Source organism: Limanda limanda, chromosome 21, assembly GCF_963576545.1.
Source record: "Limanda limanda chromosome 21, fLimLim1.1, whole genome shotgun sequence".
In the NCBI taxonomy this organism is placed as follows: Eukaryota; Metazoa; Chordata; class Actinopteri; order Pleuronectiformes; family Pleuronectidae; genus Limanda; species Limanda limanda.
In genome coordinates this window covers 3,071,976-3,088,234 of record NC_083656.1, presented here as the reverse complement: position 1 = coordinate 3,088,234, position 16,259 = coordinate 3,071,976, and the positions used below count along the sequence as shown (strand labels likewise).

Genomic DNA, 16,259 nt, shown 5'->3' with positions numbered 1-16,259 from the left:
GCTCCTCTGCACATAACAAACAACAGGAGGTATAGATGTGTAACAACAGTGAGCCAGGACTCAGTCCTATACTCACACACACACACACACACACAGACACACACACTGTGTATAAACACGCACACTGCAGCAGAGTGGTGCAGCAGAGTTGCAACAGCCACCCGTCCCATCCACGACCACCGCCGACCCCCCCCCACCCACCCACAGCCTCTAACCTCCCACAACCTGTCCCACAACATGTGTCCCGTCTCCGGACCCGTGACCGCCGTCGGCACACGCCACCATCAGCTGAGCACCTCTGAGTCTGGTTTAGAGGTGATGCAGAGACCGGGATATGGGGGGTGGGTGGTGGGGTGAGGAGGGGGGGGCAGGTGAGCGTGCCGACAGTCCGGCGTCATCTCTAAAGTGCAGCAAGGACTTACTTCTGCCAGGTAGTCCGCTGCCTCCTCCACGGCCATGTTCCCCTCGGCCCGCAGCTCGGAGTGTGAAACCTGAGCACTCAATTACTGTGGCAGCTCGAGCCTCAGCCTGATGGGGGGGCAAGGGAGGCGAGGGGGGAGGGACGGGACTGTGTGAGAGGGAGGGGTGAGGGAGAGGCCGAGAGGGAAAGGCTATGTGTGTGTGTGTGTGTGAGAGAGAGAGAGAGAGGTGAGAGAGAGGGGAGAGAGAGAGGGAGATAGGGGCATTATGTCACAGCTAAAAATACCTGGCTCAGAGTGAGAAAGTCCAGAGCATGGAGGAGGAGGAGGAGGAGGAGGAGGAGGAGGAGGAGGAGGAGGAGGAGGAGGAGGAGGAGGAGGAGGAGGAGGAGGAGGAGGAGGAGGAGGAGGAGGAGGAGGAGGAGGAGGAGGAGGAGGAGGAGGGAGGAAGGAGGAGGAGGAGGAGGGAGGAAGGGGGGAGGCAGACGAGTTCCGGCGTTAATCTCAAACCAACTCTCACCGGATCAGACGCTGCTCTGAGTGTGTCAGTCGGCCAGCTGAGTTTGAAAATGAAAACATGAAACTTTTTACCAACTTCCACTGACTTTACAGATTCATAACAAACAGACGACAGCTCTAATGTTGGCAAATGTTTACTTTACTTTACATCTAACTATAAGAATAGATGAAAAGATGATGCACCTGATGATCCAGACCAGTCCTCCTCCTTCTCTGTTGGCTCAGAGTCGCAGGGATACAAGATAAATCTGTGAAGTTTTACACTTTTCCTACCTCTAATATAAGCAAAATCATCGGATAGGCACTTTGACCTCTGACCTGAGTAAAGTGCAGCTCCAGTAAAAGCACTTTTAAGAGTTTTCTCTAAAGCCGTTCTCAGGCACGGAGGATCTCCAGGTTTTTCACTTCACACGTGTACAACGCAGTAAGAGATTCTCCACTCCAGAGAAAGTTCTCCACCACAAACAAAGTTCAGGTCACGTTAGATCCAAACTGTTCCAGGCTGTGCTACCGGTTCGCAGTGGAAGGGCCTGACTATTCCCTTAAAACCAAGACCCTGAAGAACAGACCAGTAGATGAATAGAAGAAGAGTCTCAACCAGAATTTAAGGTCCATGAAATAGGCCGGACCAGCTGATGATATTCTAGAGTATTTCTCTGACCCTATGATCCTGCAGAGGATTTCCTGATGTATCTCATTCATAATTTAATGCTTTTATCAGGCCGGCAGCTGATAAAAAAAAAATGTCTCAAAAGAAAGTAGGTCTGCAACTGACAACAACGATTTATGGATTATCAAACACGGCCGCAGATGATTTATCTGTTAATCGACGAATCGCTCGAGTGCTTCGGCTTTAGAGGAGGTGGAGAGGAATCTGCCTCAACTTCCACCGCAGGTACGAGGAGGAAGAAATGCAAAGGAGTTCACCGTGAAATACAAACAATGGTGTCTCACACACACATACACACACACACACACACACACACACACACACACATGCACACACACACACACACACACACACACACAGACACACACACATACACACGCACACACATCTCGGTTTAATGATCCGTCTTTGGTGTTTTATGACATCTGTGAACGGAGGGAGAAAGGATAACAGCCAGTTGAGGGAGAAGAGAAGGGTTGTTGCCATGGCAACCAAAGCTCCTAAATTCCCAGGGTTGGCTGGGATGGATGTATGGAAGCTTCCAGTGTGTGTGTGTGTGTGTGTGTGTGTGTGTGTGTGTGTGTGTGTGTGTGTGTGTGTGTTTGTTTGTACTCGTTTTTGTTTAAAGGACCTCTTCCAGTATTAACCCTGGCTTCGTCGGTACCAGTTGACCTCATGGGGACCGGATCCTGATGAAGCTAAACGACAGTTCTGAGCGACTGGTAAACTTCAGAGGTCAGATGTGAACTGTGGTTAACGTTAGGGTCACGCGTGAACTGGTCAAGGTTAACGTTAGAGATATGAATGGAAGTCAAAGCAAAGTCCTGACCTTCTCCCTAAAACCCTAAAACCCTTAAACCCTAAAACCCAGTCTGAACCCCAGACAAGCCTCTGAATTTGTAAGAACCAGAGAAAATGTCCTCACAAGGATGGTATTGAACCAGAATTGGCTTCATAACTATAGATAGACACACACACACACTCAAAGACAGACAGACAGACACACACACACACACACTGTTCACTGTCCTCTATCAGTCCCTAGTGGTCCCTCGGTAGTACTACATCAACTGCAGCAGGAGACAGAAGCATTTTGACTCACATGTTTAAAAAACACCAGGAAACGTCTTGTCACGGTTTGTTATAAAGAAAAGTGACGACAGAGGAAAGTAGAGGAAACTAATTATCATTTGTGTTATTAATATTTAGTCAAATGTTTTCATGAGAACAGCTGAAGCTCAATTTATTGTGTTTCTTTCTGTCATCAACAGAGAATGGGTCAGACTAAAGCGAAGTATCTGTGTGTGTGTGTGTGTGTGTGTGTGTGTGTGAGTGTGTGTGTGTGTGTGTGTGTGTGTGTGTGTGTGCGTGTGTGTGTGTCTGTGTGTGTGTGTGTGTGCGTGTGTGTGTATTGTCCTGCCCCTGACGAGCTGTTGTCGAGTGCTGCCATCTGATTGGCCGCTCGGCTACTGCAGTCTCAGTGTTTTCACAGCACTTGAGCTACAGATGGAGAGGAGGATAAAAAAACAAAACACACACAGCGCACAAACTCCTCTTCACCTCCTTCTCCTCTGTCGTTCATTTCTCATTCCTATCGCATCTGAAAGCGACGGAATCAGAGATCAGAGATTCAGCCTCGTGTGTTTTTCTCTGAGACGTAGAAACTCTGCTCGCTCGTCCCTGGATGACGGAGGCTGACGTCGCTGCTGTGTGTTGATGTACGGTTGTGCACCCTGTCTATGTGTGAGTGTGTGTTTGTGGTGTCTGGTCAGCAGGTTGACACACTGCCCCGCCCACAGAGGAAACAGAAACACCCACAGACGGAGGTGGACGCCCTCTCCGCTCCGTCTCTTCTACATGCGTGTGTCCAAATTCTACAAAAGACAAAGTGGAGACAGACGTATGACGGAGACGGGAATCCAGCAGCTTCTGTGCGGCTGCTCTGTTAATCTCTTCTGACAGCGAGGAGAGATGCTCATGAATAAATTAACATCTGCCCGAGACCAGAAGCCCACACGGTGCACTAACAGGGACGTGCACTGCAGTGAGAGTGTGGTGCATGGGACTGGTTCTACCACTGTGTGTGTGAGGACAGACGACAGGACAGCTCCTGTAAAGTGAAGCCAAAGCGTCTCCATCGCACCCTGGTGGCCGGCTGCAGTAGGTGCCACAAACACCTCCTCCTCCTCCATGATAGTAGATGGGACGTGAGCTGGTGAAGTACACCTCAAATCAAAAGTTTCCAAATATGTTTTCTGTCTTTATCTATGTGTTGTTAGAAATGTTCCGACTTCTGTATTTAAAGGTTCAGTGTGTAGAATGTAGTGACATCTAGTGGTGAAGTGTCATTTTGCACCTGAACACGCCCTCATCTCCCCCTCCCCTTCCAAACATAACATAACATCAGTCTGGGCTACTGTAAAAAACATGGTGGCCTCTGTAGAGAGGACTTGCTTCTTTTGTAAATATTAATAACTAATATCTATGTAACTGATTTAGTGCAGCTTCTGGAAACGTTCTAGTTTTTTTGTTTTGTTCGTCTAAACATGTTTGACAAGTTCAAATACTACGAGTTTTAACTGAAGCTGAAATGTGTCCTTGAATATTGAAAGTAAACCGCAGGAACATTTTCTTATCTGCATTTAGAAACTTGTGACTCAGGTGTTACACACTTTTATTATTGTAGAGTCTCTTTATCCCTATAGTGGCTGACGAGGGGGTGCATAGACACACATATAGATATATATAGAGAGAGAGAGTGGGAGGGAGGGAGGGCGAGTAGGGAATTGTGTAAATGAGGACAGTGTTTTTTGGCTCAAACCAAATACTGTTTGAATCCCCTGAGGTCTCTGCGACTCGTGGGCAGAACCGAAATGAAACGAACCCTTAAAAACCTCACGACACGAGGCAGAGAATCCAGCTCTGGCTCATCATGAAGAGAATAAAAACCACAAAGCGATGCCCATCAGGACCGGTGCAGCCAAGTGATTCATTTGTCAGGAATGAGACACATGTGGAAAACCAGTGATAAATTATTCCCAGCATCACAAACTCTGCAGAACATCTCTGCAGCGTATATTTCATGCAGCTCTGCGGGAGAAGGCCTGGGGAAGATTTGCAGGCTCAGAAATGAGGCTGGTGAGAGTTTTATCGGAATGAATGGGAGGAAGTGTTGGATCCTACAGAACCTGCCCGGGCGCCGCCTGGTCGTCTATCACCAGGGAAGCAGGTCGGACGCACAGACAGGTATTCACCTCCCCTCGGAGATTTACATCCTGAGGATAATTCACCTCAAAACGCAGGAAACTGAAGCACACAGAGGAAACACACAGAGCTGATACACACATTCTGACATTTAGCATGACTTAAACCCTCAGAGGACATAAATGTGTCTCCGGGCTCATGTCCATCCTGGAGAAATATACGTAGATCTGCTTATAAATCAGCTAGAAGAGCACTGGGAGCACAAACCTCCACCAGGACCAGTAGCTTTCACAAATAGATCTGCTAATCACACGGATCTGCACCAGATTTCACCTGTTCATAGATATTAGCCGTCTGCTCATCAGGAGCCTCCGGTCGTCTGACACACGTCTGCTCTCGGTCCCAAGAGACAAAACTCAACATGGAGAAGCAGCTTTCACTGTCTCTGCTCCACATGTGGAACAAGCTCCTAGAGAATCTCCGTTCTTTTAATTTAATGCCGTAAGAACGTTCCTGTTTACATCTGCCTTTTATTAAATTAAACAATCACTCATTTCTTACACATTGCTGATAATTTCCCTCTTTTATTTCTTATTGTATTTGTTTATTGTCTGGGTAACTCTTAATTTCTTTTTAAATACTTAAATGTCTTGTGCTGCTTTTACAATTTGTTGTGATGCTGTTTATGTTTTATATTTTAAAGCACTTTGAGTTGCCTCGCTGTTAAAATGTGCTACAACTAATAAACTTGCTTTGCCAGATTATCGTGAATATCAATTCAAATTGTAATTTTTCACAAAGCAAAGATCAAACGCAATATCACGTTGCCCCATTATGCAAAATGCAAATACACAGTGTAAGAGTATTATAAACAGTGGCCTCTTTTCTGTTGCTGTTGGGATTTTCTATCTGTAGAATCACAAGTGAAAAACCCTTCACGCTCTCTGACATGTTTACTGTATCATCTGAGACTTTCTGGCATCTTCATACGACTGCTACAATTCACCAGGAACAACAATGAGCTCCTGAACACGTGAGCACGTCTCAGTTGTGTCTCTTCAATAAGAAGAGGAGGGAACTTAAGCCTCGAGTCGGTGAAACATCTTCTCTCCAGCGTTTGTCTCCAGGAACAATCCAGAGATTAAGAGCTTACTGCTGTTGGGAAACGCCCACAGCGGCTTCCGGAGCAGAACATGAAATATAGAATATCTGCCATCGCCGAGGAAGAGCACTGCAGCTCGAGCACCCGTTACAAGACTGAAGACGCTTTCATACACAAAGAGTCGGATCTGGAGGTTCTCCGGAGTTCACCTTCCACAAATCAACCCTTCCACAAAAGAACTAGAGCTGCACGGGCAATAAATCAATCAACATCAATAAATCTAAATTGCTTTAAGCATTTGTCAGAGGTAAAACGCATCTCATATGTCCTTCACTCAGACAAATGAGTCTTCAAACGCAAGAGAAGTAATAATGTGACTTTTATCGTGATAATTACTGATGATAAATGTTTATCTGGATATAATTTTGGGGCAATTTCGCTCAATCACAGGAAGGAAATCAATGCTCGGCTGCATTAGTCACAACTAGACTCTGATAGAGCAAAACACGAGAAGGGTTCAGTGGAATGAGAAGACAGGGTGTGAAAGAGAGAGAGAGAGAGTGTGTGTGTGTGTGTGTGTGTGTGTGTGTGTGTGTGTGTGTGTGTGTGTGTGTGTGTGTGTGTGTGTGTGTGTGTGTGTAAATGACTGGTGTGTCCCAGTTCTTCTCGGTGTTGATCTTCCACTGCGGAGGAGGAGAGAGAGGGGAGCTGCGGGGGAAGAGGAGGATAAAAAGCAGAACTAACAACATCCTCATCTCCTCCATCTCTGTCTCTCTCTCTCTCCCCCTCTCTCTTGTTCCCTCCTCTTTCCCTGACACTCGTCCGCTCCCCCTCTCCATCGACTGTTCCCCTTCATCTCCCTCCATCTCCCTCTGTACGCATTCTCTCATTCCCCTTCATTTTGATTCGATTCTTCCCCTCATCCTATCTCTTTTTTGCAGAATGTAGCGGACGGGTTTCCTCTCCCCCCCCCACATCCCCCGTGCACCCCCCTCCTCGTCTTCCCCCATCCACCAATCACGATGCTGGACGGGCTCTGCACCAATCCCGTGGCCCAGCAACCCCCCCCCCAGTGCTCCAGTGAGCGCTGTAGCCAGGTGCTGCGAGGACGACATGGAACTCCACTTTTCCTCCAGCCTTCACCTCCTCTGGAGCTCCTCTCCTCCTCCATCCCTTCACTTTCCTCTCCTCCTCCATTCCTCCTCCATCCCTTCGCTTTCCTCTCATCTCTTCTCCAGCTGCCGTTAGGTTACTTCTCTCAGACTCTGTCACCATCAGGTCGTCAGAATCTGCTGCTCCAGCTCCTGGACGATCTTTTTTAATCTCAACAATATCAAAACCAATCACTTTTAATTTAATTCTCCTGACAGAAATAAATTCATTTTCTTCAGCGTGTCATTGTGGGACGAGGAGAGAAAAGGAACCATAGAGTCACATCTTCTCATTTAACTAATGATTATTTACATTATTGATTTATCTGCCTTTTTTTCTTTCTAGAATGAATCAATTTGATTGATATCTTGAGGGAAAACACTGACCTACTCTTATCATCTACAATATAAATAAATGTGAAGCATTTGAAAATAATCATTAAAAGTTTTCTTTGTTTCCTTCAAACATGTTATTTGAATATAAAGTCTGTTTATGCAGAGCAGAGAGAGGAAAGAGAAGAACTGAATATTTTCACTGTGGACGAGTCGAAGACAAAGAGACGTCGACCTCACGACCAATGAGGAGGCTTCAAATATGAATCCTGGCTTAAATAAGTGTCGGGGGATTAATGTGGTAACGATGGCTGGTCTCAAGGGACCTCTCTGTGTGTGTGTGTGTGTGTGTGTGTGTGTGTGTGTGTGTGTGTGTGTGTGTGTGTGTTTGTGTGTGTGTGTGTAAACCCCCCCTACTCCCAGAAGCAGAAGTGTGGCAGAACAATACAACCTCCTGCCAGCTGACAGAGATGTCGTGAGAAGGGGAGGCGAGAGGAGAAGGAGGGGAGGAGGTGCCAAACATAAAGAGAGATGAAGAGGGAGGAGGGAAGGGGGGGGGCTGAAGAGAGAACTGTGTCTTTCCCTAAAATAATCCAACATTCCCTCAAGCTGATTATAAAGATATCACATTCAAGAATAAACATAATCATACTTTGTGACGCCACCAGGACTTTGACCTTTCACCTTTAAACACCAAAATTATATCAATTCATCCTCGAGTCCAAGTGAATGTTTGATCCAGATTTGGATAAATTCCCTCAAGACGTTCTAGAGAAATCACACTCACAAGAATGGGACAGATGGAGCCCCCCCAACCCGGCCTCTGGAAGTGTTACTTCCATCCTCAGGTAGAACCCCACTGTTGTAATCCAGCTGAGTGTGTGTGTGCATGTTGTGTGTGAGTGTGTGAGAGTGTTTAATTTCAGTCAGAGGTCACGCTGGAGGTCAGGCGGACTCACGCCACCGTCTGGACTCACGCCATCACTACAAGCCCCGCCTCCAGGAGAGTAAAGGAAGGGGCGAGCGATGGGAAACGAGGCCAACATCTGAGACGGAGCCGGTTTCACTTCTCTGCCTCGGAGACGTCGGGTTCAAACCACCGAGTTTGTCCCGTTGCCAACTCCGCTCGTTGCCGGGGGCCGCGTCAGCCAATGAGAGGTCAGCGCCACAGACGGCTTTACTGCACACGTATAAATATTAGTGTTACGGCGCTTTTAAAAGGAGCAGGAGAAGAGGGTAAAAGACTGTGAGACGTGATTCCCGCTGCGAGTCCATCAGGCTCCCAGTCGTGAACATGGCTTCTACAGATCAACAGCATGTGGCTAATGGCTCTAATGGCAACTGCCACTGGTTTCATTGCTGCTCGTAATGTGTTTTTGCTTTTCCAGCTTCCAGTAAGAAGCATCAACACGTCACACTGCACACGGCACGTGATGCATTATTAAATCAGTCTGAAGCTCAAGGTGCATGCTGAGGAATCGCTGCTGCTCAGAGTCAGGGTCTTAAAAAGTCATGATGAAGGAAAGTGGGTGTGAGACGCAGAAAGAAGAGGAAGTGCACAAAATACCACAAAATACCACAAAGTACCAGATAGATAGAGATAGATCATAAAAATGACAATTGGTGATTTTCTCAAGTCTAGTATATCATCAAAACCGAACTTATCAGAAACACTTGAGCCAACATCAGTTTCATAAGAACTTCCTAAAATGGCAAAACCCATCTATAAGAATTCTTTTGACTTTTCAACTTGTCCCATCTGCTAACATCAAGGAGGCGGGGTTTATGACCTGTAGCCAATCAAGACGCTTCGACCTGAACCATCCTGTCGTCCATCTTTACGCACAGTGGACGGTTCCGACTCCGATTCGAACCACACTTTCACAAAAAAAGGACATATACATGGATTTCGCTCGCTGACATTTTCTTTCGGAGAACGAGCTTGAGAGGAAAGTGCAGAAGAAACACAGGGAGAGACTTTGAACATCGACCCGGACGTCTAATGCAGCTCAGTGTCTGTTGTCTGACGGGAGAGTGGGAGAGAGAGAGAGAGAGAGAGAGAGAGAGAGAGAGAGAGAGAGAGAGAGAGAGAGAGAGAGAGAGAGAGAGAGAGAGAGAGAGAGACAGAGACAGAGACAGAGACAGAGAAAGCGAGAGTAGTGGAAAAGAAAAGATTGGTAATTGAGGTGATGTGATCCGAGGAGAGTGAGGATATTTTTTGCACCTCGGTGCCAAGACTCGTCCCGGGGCAGACGGAGCTATAGATTTACATTGAATGAGCCGGGGATAGATGATATCCCCTCCACGGCGTTACACTACAAACACCGGGAAACTGCTGATAACACCCGACACACACACACACACGAGAACACATACTGTATATATACGTTACTACAGCAACACCTCCCTCACCTGTTGCCTCTATAAGGACCCTACCCAGTGAAGCCGTGAACACACAGGGTTCATTATCAGATTGAGTCGTCAAGGTCATATTTCAGCGTTTCTGCTTCATCAATGTCAAAAGTAAGAGGAAGAAGAAAGAGAAGCTCCGCCTTGAATTTCTTTTTAAACCCACGATCGTTCTCGTTTGTCAGTTTGACGCAAAGATCTACAGGAGGCTTAAAAGGATTAATGTTCTCTGATCCCTTTCAAATCGATATTTCTAATTTCAAAATTTGGATGCTGAGCAGATTCTTTATGATCTGATTGAGATTAGTTAGATTCTCAGTCCCATTCAAAGTCTGAAAGCAAATGTTTACATGTTAATGTGTCACTGCAAATTGCAGTAAATCTGCTTTCACTGAACTCCTCTGATATTCTGACGTTCTCTGGAGGAGCTGGACGTGAGAACGCTAAAGTCCGAGTAACGTCCAGGACGATACAGCAGGAGAACATCCAGTCGAGAGAAGAGCCAAAAGAACACAAATATCTCGTAGACGACTTTGACGAAGACGAGGAGATTCAAGAGCTTCTGACCACGAGGGGAGAAACTAGAACACGTGATCTCCTCCTGCCTCCTTCCTGCTGCGCCACACCTCGCTCCACCTCGAGTTTCTGTGGAGAATCTTCTGCTGCTTTACTCCCAGAAATGTGGAGCAAAGCTATAAAGAAGTCTAAGAGGAGAATACTCTATTGAAGTAACTCTCGTGAGTAAAGTACTTAAGTTTGAGTTTCCACCACTGAACATGAGAGAATTCAGATCAGAATAAAAAATAAAAATTGCAGTTTTATTTGACTTCCTCCCAAAACCACAGGGAGTCTCCAGTTGTCGTGACCTTGATGGACGTGAGGTCACTGGTATTGACTCTTTGTGACAGGTGGCGAACGCCGAGCTAACGATGGCCTCAGGCGGGTCCACATCCACGCACACACACACACACACACACACACACACACACACGCACACACACACGGACAAACACAAATAATTGGAAGCAAGTTTCGACAAAATGATTCAAACACCGAAGCGTCGTTGTCTGAAATGTTAATATTTTCCAGACGTCATCGTCACGGCAACAGGACGGGTATTGATTGGAACTCAGACCCATCGATCACCTAATGGATGATTGTGTGTGAATGTGTGTGTCAAGTCTTAACTTTGTCCTTGCACGGTGACGTTCTACACACACACACACACACAAACACACAAACACACAACCCACACTAGCCGCAGGGTGTGACTGCCGATGATTGTCGCCTCCTCTCCTCCCCTGAACTCACACCTCTCACGTCACAACTCTATTTATTTGAGTGACACAGTGGAGAGAGGGGGGGGGACACATTATAAAGCTACACAAAATTATTTTTTAAAAGAACTAAAAACTCGTATTTTTGGTGTCTCACATCGTATTAATAGGAACAGCGCTGCCCGTCCTCCATCGCTGGTTCCTTTCATCTTTTCATTTCTTTTTCCTGTTCTCACTCTCTCTCCTCATCCATCTCCCTCTGTCTTTTTCACACCACCCACCCACCCCCCCCCGGTATTCCCAGTGGGACCACCCTCCTTATCCCGCCGGGTGTGCATGTGTGTGTGTGTCTGTGTGTGTGTGTGTGTGTGTGTGCTGCATCATGACAAAAGACAATCCTCTCACTCTCTCTCTCTCTCTCTGTCTGTCTCTCTCGCCCTGTGTCAGCTCCGTGCTCTCATTCCTCCATCACTTTCCAGCTTCCTTCTCCAAACTCCTCACCCTCCCTCCTCCCTCCTCCTCCCCCCCTCTCTCTTTCTCTACCTTTCTCTTTGCTTCGCGAGTCTTCTTCCTGGCCGCCTTCTTCTTCTCCTTCTCGTCCTCCACAGCATTGATGTTCTCGTCCGCCCTTTTCTTTATCTGCGAGGCGGCGTGCGCCATGCTGCTCCGGCCCAATTAATCCTCACAGGTGGGAAACAAGGGGAGGAGGGATGGATGGAGGGATGGAGGGATGAATGGAGGGTGGACTCCAAGTCTTCCCCTTCAACCTTTTCTCTCCTCTTAGCTCCCAATGATCTTTTTGGTTCCTCCGCTCCTCAGCTGAGGTTCTGTCAGAGAGGGAGTCCTCACAAGTATGAGAGAGGCAGACGGATGTTCCTCTCCTCTTTTACAAGATCCCCCTCTTTCTTTTGTTCCTTATCTTCCTCGGCAGCGATCCACAGACGCTCAGGTCCAGTCTGGGGCCGGACAGAACCAGGACATAATCCTCCAGCGCTCAGAAGGCAGCTGCTCAAAACTGTGCAAAATAAGTGCAGCAAATACAAAAACAAATCATCTGTGTGATCCTCAGTCGGGTTGAGTCCTCTTGATTTAAGAAAAATGTATAAAAACCAGGAATGTTAATGGAGCTCCAGGGTTTCAGGTGTCCAGCCCCTAGCCCAGCGGAGAGCTCTGTGGTCTGGGTGAAGGTTCTGGTCCAGCTGCCGGCTTCACTGGTTCCTCCAGCTGGATCCCTGCACCTGAGCCAGAGCCATCCTCTATGTACACACACACTCACACACTCACACACTCCGTGACTGAACAGGAGGGATCTGACAGAGGAAAGGAGGTTGAGATCGGAGGAGGAGGAGGAGGAGGGTGGGGTGAGAGAGGAGGGGTGAGAGAGCAGCAGGAGGAGTGAGGGAGGGATGGATGGATACCTCCGCTCCGCACCGGCTGCTTACGACTGAGAGATAAAGAGAGAGAGTGAGAGAGCGAGCGAGCGCAGCACAAACACACGCTGGGTGTCCAGGACAACACACAGTGCAGCCATCAGGCTCCTGGTGGGAAACTTACTTCACTGCGTGTGCTCTCTGATCAATAAATAAACATCAAGCTGAATCTTTTACCCACTTAAATTCACTTTCATTGGTTTCTTATTCAGAAAATCTAAAAATAATGTGAAATCTTGACACCCTGAGTGTTCGTAGACGCACATTTTAATGTGTTTGTTTGTACAAAAATAACCCTGAAATAATTGTGGATAGACGTCAGTTGGACACAGATCTAAACGCTCCCTTGTGCACCAACGCCATGCCTCCTGTCCGCTAACATGGAGGAGGCTGGGTTTATGAACGATACTGCAGCCAGCCACCAGGAGGCAATCAAGAAGTCGGGACCCCCCCCCCCCCCCTTTGTTGCTAATTTTTCACAGTAACGTGAGTTTTTCTGTATTTGAGGGTCTGAGGATTAAAAGTGTGGAGTAAATTATGATTTCTGCACAATTAGCTATGTTTAAGGAAAACATCTGACTTTAATTGATTTTTTAAGAAGAAAATCCAGTTTCTGACAAATAGATTTTTTTTCTTTGATCCAGTGTGAAACCAGTTTAAAACCAGTCAACCCATAAAGCTCCACGTGACAGTCTTTGTGTTCAGGGTGCGATGTGATTGGTCTCTGCATGTTTCCAGTGAGTGAGCTCAGCTCTACACTGCAGCCTTTCAATATTTACAACATGGGAGAGGGGACGGGGGTTTGCATGACAAGGACATGTGACACAGAACCTCCTCTCCATTGGCTGTCTGGGATGAGAAAAGAGACGTCATTGGCTGCTCGGGAAGGGAAGGTCCCACCCACAAAACGACAATAACAAAGGGGAGAGCTGGAGAAGATGAGGCCAAGGCGAAGATAGAAAAGGTTTTTACAAAGGAAAATGCCCACAGATAATTAGGTATCATCCACGTCTTAGAGAAGAGGCCAAACCCCAACCTAAGACCTAAAGACAGTAATATTTAAATTCACTAGATCGGGAATAATATGTGGATCTGAACACACACAAAAATATTAAGATCCAAGAATGATTCCCTGGGAAATCAAAGCAAACGTCACAAAACAATGTTAAAATAAGAAATAAAATCTTGGTTCTTCCCCAAAGATTCGTGGAAATCAGTCCAAGTAGTTTTTGCATAATCTTTTTGCAGATGTTACAATGACTGCACATCTGCACGGAGTAGCTGTTTAAAAGCAGCAGGTAGTGATAATTATTGTATCATATGTTTAGACACTTTTAATCTTTTAAGCTCTTTTAAACAGAGTTAACTTGAAGTGTCGTTCACAATCTTCAGGAGCTTATTTTGCTAAATTTTCTTTTAAATCTGAATGAATTTAAAGCCACATGTTCCATTAAGTAGAAAAGTCCCGGTTGCTCATTCACTGGGCAAACGTCCGTCCCTGCACCATTAATAAGTATCTGTGGGAGTCTGACTTCAGATTGGATTTATTAGACTAATCCCTCATTATCTCCGTCTGTAAGAGGAGCTTATGAAGGAGGTGTTTTAGTCCTGAAACGACTTGTGTCTGTCCTGAAACAGGGATTAACAGCAGGTGACATCTCGCTACATGGATCAGACATTTAAAACTGGCCTCACAATAAGACGTCTGAAGGTTCAGAGAACTGATGAGAACTCTGATGACATCACACGTTCTTCCATCTCTGTCTATTGTCTACAGCTCTCATCCTTAAAGACTTTAAGAGGAAAGAGATCCTTCCTGAAAGAATTTCACCAATATATTTATTACAAAGTCTGACGTCCAATAGCAACAAAATTTGCTTCAAATTGTTTTTGTTTATTTTCTCGTCTGACCCACAGAAACATAAAGAAATAGGACATTTAGGATTTTGGTTTAATAAAAAGATGTAAACAATAAATTCAGTTATTGTCATTTTTTGTTGATGGATCTATTGAAAATGTAAATATATTGATGATTATAATTACAAATAACGAAATAAAACAAATAAAAAAATTAATATTTTAATTCTGGTATTTATCATGATTCTTCCTATGGTGTTTGGCTCCCTCTAGTGGCCAAAGAGGAGTCTCGTCGTCTTTTTATTACACAGTTGAGGTTAAACCTTTAAGTTTTAGTTTGTTAGTCCAGTTGTTAATGATTAATTATTGATTAATTATTGACTTATTGGTCAGTGAATCATGGAGAGCTGGACGCAAATACCTTAGAAGTTACAGACAGGGACTGTGTGTGTGTTTGTGTGTGTGTGTGTGTGTGTGTGTGTGTGTGTGTGTGTGTGTGTGTGTGTGTGTGCGTGTGTGTGCATGTATGTGCATGTGTGTGTGCGTGTGTCTGCTCTTCACACAGTGCATAACGTACTAGGTGCAGTTGACCACTTGAGGGCAGCATTACACAGACATAAAAAGCCTCACATTGCAAAAGTTGAAGAGTGAAGCTGTTAGAAACACCAGTGGGGGGGGGGGGGGGGATTACAACATCACCACTTCAGCACCACATCGTTTGCTTTGCCTTTAAAGAGCAACTCATGGGATTAATTCAGTCCCGCGTGGTTCCCATAATCCACTTGAAGCCGAGGGACTTTAAAAGCAACATTTTATTTTTCATGCTGTTAATTGAGTTTCAGTCTCTACAGCCCGATGTCCCGCTCGTTTCTCCTACATTAAGTCCCACCACATCCTGATAGCTCGTCCAATTAGACGCAATTAAGATGCTCTCAACCGACGGCTTCACCATGAAGCTGAGCTCCAGTTAGAAACAACGGAGTTTGAGGATGTCCATGCCCACGATTCATGCAGCTTTGTGAATTACTGTTCTTCTTAAACATGAATATCTAATCCAGTCTGATCACAGAGAGTCTTTGGTCTCTGGAGAGGCAGATACAGAATTCAGCGACGACAACACACAAAGGAAATGCACACAAATACAAAATATGCTGACAAGGCGAAAGTTTTACTTTGCCGGAGCCAGAAAATGTATTTAAGACGAGAGGAAAGTGGAAATCTGAGCTGAGCTGGAAGGAAATAAAACCATCAGGCTGCAGATTTCACTACAGATGCATCAGAATGAGAAAGAAAAGGATCTTAAAATGAATGTAGGTTAAAAAAAAAAAAGGGACTGTTTTAATATTTTCATTGCACTAAGTGCGTCTGTGTGTGTGTGTGTGTGTGTGTGTGTGTGTGTGTGTGTGTGTGTGTGTGTGTGTGTGTGTGTGTGTGTGTGTGTGCGTCTGTGTGTGTGTGTGTGTGTGTGTGTGTGTGTGTGTGTGTGTGTCTGTGTGTCTGTGTCTGTTTGTGTGTGTAAGTGGATGCCAGCACATTTTGAGCCAGGTCATTAAAAGGCTGTGAGATGCTTCTGCTTCTTCAGTCTTTAAAACCCTAAGTGACTGAAACCTTCTGATGTTGAACAAGTGGAAACTCAGTGTGTGAGAGACGTTGTGTTTAAAAAGACGGACGACACATCTGTGCTTCCTCCCACTGTCTAAATACACCCCCCCCCCCCCCCCCCCTAATAAACACACAGTTCAGCCCTTGAGGGGACGCTGGGCTGTCAGATCCAAGACGTGCTCTTATTGTTGAGACACGACGTCGCCTCCGTCCTCGCCGTCTGTCTCCTAGTCTCTGTCTGTCTGTCTCACCTCTTCCTGTCTCATTCTCTCCACTCTGACAAAGC

The 16,259-nt window shown here is 46.0% G+C and overlaps 1 protein-coding gene across 1 annotated transcript in view; it reads right to left on the bottom strand.

Annotated features, from left to right (window-relative positions):
• Positions 1-11,744, bottom strand: part of LOC133027532 (ankyrin-3-like) — a 76,555-nt gene extending 64,811 nt beyond the window's left edge. Inside the window, exon 1 of the mRNA XM_061094556.1 lies at positions 11,628-11,744. Within this exon, the coding sequence (XP_060950539.1) occupies positions 11,628-11,744 (117 nt within the window). The remainder of the gene's footprint in view (positions 1-11,627) is intronic.
• Positions 11,745-16,259: the final 4,515 nt, after the last annotated feature.